The sequence below is a fragment of the Myotis davidii genome, unplaced genomic scaffold, assembly GCF_000327345.1.
Source record: "Myotis davidii unplaced genomic scaffold, ASM32734v1 scaffold313, whole genome shotgun sequence".
Classification (NCBI taxonomy): Eukaryota; Metazoa; Chordata; class Mammalia; order Chiroptera; family Vespertilionidae; genus Myotis; species Myotis davidii.
Genome location: NW_006286275.1, coordinates 2,061,916 through 2,067,826, shown reverse-complemented (window position 1 = coordinate 2,067,826; position 5,911 = coordinate 2,061,916). Strand labels below are relative to the sequence as shown.

Genomic DNA, 5,911 nt, shown 5'->3' with positions numbered 1-5,911 from the left:
TCAAGGTAATTATGAATTAAAAGGTTTATCATGGTCTTCCTCAGCTCCTATTCATTGTGTGGCTATTTTAGACACACAAATTAATTTTAAGGACAGTAAAAATTAACTGTGTGGCATCTGGGTATTGCAATTTTAAAATTAAACTTACAATGGCTATGTGTCTTTATTTTAAAAATATATTTAACTTCTCTTTTTTCTTTTTTTTTCTTAGGAATCTGAAAACCAAAATATTAGAACAAAAACAGAAACATGGCTCATCATATTACATGTCTTTGGATAGTTTTGGTTCTGCTTCTTCGGAATTCTGTATTCGCTGAAGATGGAGAAATAAGATCAAGTAAGAACAACCAGCATTGTCCCTTTTTGTTATAAACAAGTTGTAGAAATCAAATAAGAGGAGCTCAAGCAATGGTTTTAAGGATCTTATTCCTAGTGTCTTTGATGCTGTAATTTCCTAAAATGCATAAATTGCTATGTTCCACATTAACTGGGAGGAAAATCTTCTAACAGAAGTAATTCTGAGAAAATTCTATGGTAATTGTTTATTCTGTTAACCCATCAGACTTTAGAATAAAAAGTCTGGTTATGGTAATTGTTTATTCTGTTAACCCATCAGAATAAAGTCTGTTGTTGAGTTCAGCCATTCATGAGCTTCTTGATATGAAGATAAAAAAATACCTTCATATTAGGATGGATATCAGGACCATCCTATGAGGTTATCTCATAGACATAATGAGGTAATCCATGTAAGTGAGATAATGCATGTAAATGGCTTAGCACAGTGACATCTCGGTGAATGGTGACTATTATTCTGATGGCCTATAGGAAAGCTTTCATTAGAGAAGGAGGGCTCTATTAATGTAGTTCTGCTACCCAGGCCACCAGTGCAGATACCATACTTCTTTTTAAGAGTTTGCTTATTTTCATATCTTAAAACTTCTAAACATAAAGGCTCTACTGTAAATTAATTCTGGTTTCTCTAACAGTTAAATCAGGTGGTTTGACAACTTCACTTACCTTGGCTTAAAATTTATGAAAATAACTAGAGGCCTCGTGCACAAAATTGGTGCACGGTTAGGGTCCCTAGGCCTGGCCAGCGATCAGGGCTGATCCGGGCCTTCTAGCTGCCAGCTGGGGCCTCCCTTCTTTCTGCGCCACCCCCTGATCAGTCATGTCATAGCGAGCGAACGAACTCCCGGCATCCTGGTCGAACTCCCGTTTTATAATTTAATCCACGGAAGTACTCTACTTCAGTAGATATTCTTTTCTCTCTATTTTTTTTTTTAATAGGGAAAAGAGATTCATAAAATTTAAGAGGCTTACCTAGTATCACATAGCTTGCAAGAGCTGTAACTAGTATTTAAACTATGCTTTTGATCTTCAGTCCTTTTCTTTTCTATGACATCTCTGATTCATTTCTCTAAGGAAAAGGTGTCTTGGAGTGCTATTTTGTCTGGTGTTTATAAATGGTGATATTTACTTTTTGTACCCATGGTCTTAGCTAACCTTACAGTTATGAAATATATACTTTATGGCTCTGGAAATGGGTAGGAAATGCCAAGAATAACCCTGTAAGCGTTTATAACCACAGAATCAAGAGGCACACAAACACTGGCAGGTTGTTAGACATGTTCACCTGATCACAGTGTTTATTTAGCTGGTTACTCTGATGGGTTACATTGAGGTAACTGTTAAATTAAGGACTCTTCACGTGAGCCTTGTCATCATCATCCCAGATATGATACGTAAGTAGGCAAAGATAAGGAAAAGAGAAGAAAGGAGGGAGTGAGGAAGCGGAAGAGAGGACAAGAGAGAGAGAGAGATTGACTGATAATTTACCGCTAAAGAGATACAAAAATACTAATACTAATTGTCACTAAACAATTCTTAGCCAATACCGTTCTTTGCAATTACATCTTATTTGAAAAGTATACAGAAAATAAATAATGCTTATAACTTTAAATTGGGCCTCAGATCACAATTTAAGAGAGACCATTAATATGAGTAAAAGCACAAGACTTAAAATTTGTTATATTACCTCGGCTCATCCCATATTATTCCAATCCATCAAATCCAGGGACATGGGATCCTTATCAGATGGGCCATGAGCAGTAGTATTTTTGCTGCTTTGAATTCAGAAGTTAGAGAAGGAGAAGGCAAATGTAGCAGTTCCATCCTGCGAATTCTGTTGGCCATTTCAAACTGTTGGAGTTATCCAAACAAACCTTGTCTTTTGGCTGTGTCAGCCTCTCATCTCTGGACCTTCGCTCTTGCTGTTCCCTTTGATTAGAATGTCCTCTTCACCTGGCCAAAGCTCTCCTTTCAGACATCAGGTTGCCTGTCGGCTTTCCCATACAACCTTCCTGAACTTTCCACAGTTAGGTTACTACCCTTCCTAAATGTTTTCATAATACTTTGGACTTTCCCTAACCAACCAGTTATCTATCTTACTACACCAAGAGCTTTTTTTGAGATATCTTATGTATCTTTGAAGGCAGTACCTGGCATGATATCAGACACAGAGTAGGTATTCAGTATACATACACCGAAAGAATGAGACAGGGTTAGAGGCATGTTGTGTGCTTTGGAAAAGAGAGTGAAGTTTTTTTTCTTTTTTTTTTCTAAAAGTGCTTATAACTTGTCCAGATATAACTTCCACCAGAGTTAGTTTTTTTCTTCAATAGAGCTATAAGATGTGCTGATCACACTGTTTTCTGGTTTCTTGAAACAAGAATTTTTATGGAGAAAGAAATAGATTTATAACTTTGAATATAGATTCACTTAGCACAAGCCAATGTTTTGGCTACATTATTTGCTGAAGATGAGAGATCAGACCTTTAAAAACTCATTTCCATGTAGTAAAAGAGTGATGGCTTTGGTGATCTTGGTTCATTTAACTTTTATGAACTATATTAAAGAATATGGATCTTTTAATGGCTGCTGAGTCCTGAAGTTGGCAGAAAGTTGTTGTTTTTTTAATTTCTTTCTCCCTATTAACTGGTTTATATATATTGGTAAATATTTCAGGTAGTATTAAATAAAACATATTTCGTTGATAACTTAAAACAATGTTGGTGTATAGCTGAAAACCAGGCATTTATTTTCATTTGTTCAATGGGGAAATAGAATAAAATGCTGCTTTATGATAGGTAATACTTGTACAACAAAGAAATATCTAGATATCATGTTCATATACAGCCTACATATTTTATTCCTCGTTTTAAAGCTCAATCATTCATTTAAAAAATAAAATATCAACCAAAGCAATAGCCCTCATTTACAAAGAGTTTTCATGAGCTAAGCAGTGTATCTTAATCTTCACAGAGCTGCTATAGTTACTATAATCTTTAAAAAAATCAGCTTTATTGGGGTATAATTGACATGTAACTTTTAAAATATTTAAAACATTCATTGTAGTGAATTGACATACACATAAATTGGGAAAGAATTCAGTCTATCTGGTTAATTAAAAAATCATGTTTTTAAAACTTCCCACTTTTTGCTTTTTATATAACAAACTAGAGGCCCTGTGCACAAATTCGTGCATGCCTGGGGGTGCAGGGGGTGTCCCTCAGCCTGGCCTGCACCCTCTCCAATCTGGGACTCCAGCCTGCCTGATTGCCCCTAACTGCACTCCCCTGCCGGCCTGATCCCCCTAATTGTTCCCCCTGGCTGGCCTGATCACCTCTAACTGCCTCTGCCTTGGACCCTGCCACCATGGCTTTGTCCAGAAGGATGTCCAGTCTAATTAGCATATTACCCTTTTATTAGTATAGATCAGCCATGGGCAAACTATGGCCCACGGGCTGGATCCAGCCCGTTTGAAATGAATACAACTAAAAAAAAAAAAAAAGAGCGTACCCTTTTATGTAAAGATGTTTACTTTGAATTTATATTAGTTCACACAAACACTCCATCCATGCTTTTGTTCCGGCCCTCCGGTCCAGTTTAAGAACCCATTGTGGCCCTCGAGTCAAAAAGTTTGCCCACTCCTGGTATAGATGCTAACTGATAACTTTTTTTTTTTACACTTAGGTTGTCGTACTGCTCCAACAGATTTAGTTTTCATCTTAGATGGTTCTTACAGTGTTGGCCCAGAAAACTTTGAAATAGTGAAAAAGTGGCTTGTCAACATCACAAAAAACTTTGACATAGGACCCAAGTTTATTCAGGTGGGAGTTGTCCAATATAGTGACTACCCCGTACTGGAGATTCCTCTTGGAAGACATGATTCGGGAGAGAATTTGGTGGCAGCGATGGAATCCATACATTACTTAGGAGGAAACACAAGGACAGGGAAGGCCATCCAGTTTGCACTTGATTACCTTTTTGCCAAGTCCTCACGATTTCTGACTAAGATTGCAGTAGTACTTACGGATGGTAAATCCCAAGACGAAGTCAAAGAAGCCGCAGAAGCAGCAAGAGACAATAAAATAACATTGTTTGCCATCGGCGTTGGTTCAGAAACAGAAGATGCAGAACTTAGAGCTATTGCCAACAAGCCTTCATCTACGTATGTGTTTTATGTTGAAGACTATATTGTGATATCCAAAATAAGGGAGGTGATGAAGCAGAAACTTTGTGAAGGTAAGTCTTAATATAATTTGGAAACAATTAATAACTGCACTTTCTTACATTTTGGCATAGCTCATTTATTTACACTCTTATAGTTATTTTTAATATCAAATAATTTATGTTAGAATTGAGGTGAACAAAAATTTTTTATGGATAAGTTTTGTGTTTAGAAACACTTATAAAATCTACAGTTAGATAATAAAATATTTTGTTATTTTTGTTCTTTTACCTTTCAATTGCAACAGGTCTGTTGTAGAGATGGTAGAAAATAAAGACACATAAAAGATAAAAATATATGTAAACTACACATGATCATATCACTCCTGTTAATGAGTTTTTTCTCCTTTTTTATTTTGGCCTTTTTCTTTTCTCTCTCTCTCTCTCTCTCTCTCTCTCTCTCTCTCTCTCTCTCTCTTTTTAGTTCAGATTGTCTGAGTGTTTATTCATGTGCCTAAGTAAGGATAGTATTGTACATATAATTTAATACTCAATTTTCATGTTATTACATACTTTATTGTTGTGTGTATAATTTGCATACTGTTAACATGTTAGCAGACAATCTACTAAGATTATTTATTTAATAATCTCTCTATTTTTATATATTTAGTTCATTTCTACGTTTTTCTATTATAAAAACAGGGAATATTCTTGAACATAATTCTGAATGAGAATCTTTAATTATTTTTTGGAAGAAAGATCACATTACTAAATTTTTTTATTGATTTCAGAGAGGAAGGGAGAAGGATATAGAAACCTACATCAGTGATGAGAGAGAATCATTGATCAGCTGCCTTCTGCACGCCCCCTACTGTACTATGACCTCCTGGTTCATAGGTCGACACTCAACCACTGTGCCACACTGGCGGGGCAAATTACTAATATTTTTAAAGCTCTGGAAAAATGTTACAAATTGTACTTGAGAGACAAATGGAACTTCCATCAGCAGTGAGAGAACATTTGGAAATATAGTGCTTACCAGTTTATTTATTACTAGAGGCCTACTGCACAAAAATTTGTGCACTTGGCATGGGGGTTGGGGGTCCCTCAGCCCGGCCTGTGCCCTCTTGCAGTCTGGGACCCCTCAGGGGATGACCACCTGCTGGCTTAGGTCTGCTCCCCAGAGGATTGGGCCTAAGCTGGCAATCAAACATCCCTCTGACAGCCCGGCAGCCATCAGGGGATGTCCACTTGCCAGCGGGGAGCAGACCTCAGCTTCAGTTGGGCATCCTTAGCACTGCTGAGGAGGCAGGAGAGGCTTCTACCACCACTGCTGTACTGGCAGCCATCAGCCTGGCTTGTGGCTGAGCAGAGAGCCCCCATGTGGGAGCGCACTGAC

The 5,911-nt window shown here is 37.3% G+C and overlaps 1 protein-coding gene across 1 annotated transcript in view; it reads left to right on the top strand.

Moving 5' to 3' along the window:
- The first annotated feature begins 215 nt into the window (after window positions 1-215).
- COL21A1 (collagen type XXI alpha 1) overlaps window positions 216-5,911 on the top strand; it is a 108,270-nt gene continuing 102,574 nt past the window's right edge. Inside the window, exons 1-2 of the mRNA XM_015560047.1 lie at window positions 216-337; window positions 4,036-4,587. Coding sequence (XP_015415533.1) covers window positions 250-337; window positions 4,036-4,587 — 640 coding nt within the window. The 5' untranslated portion in view covers window positions 216-249. The remainder of the gene's footprint in view (window positions 338-4,035; window positions 4,588-5,911) is intronic.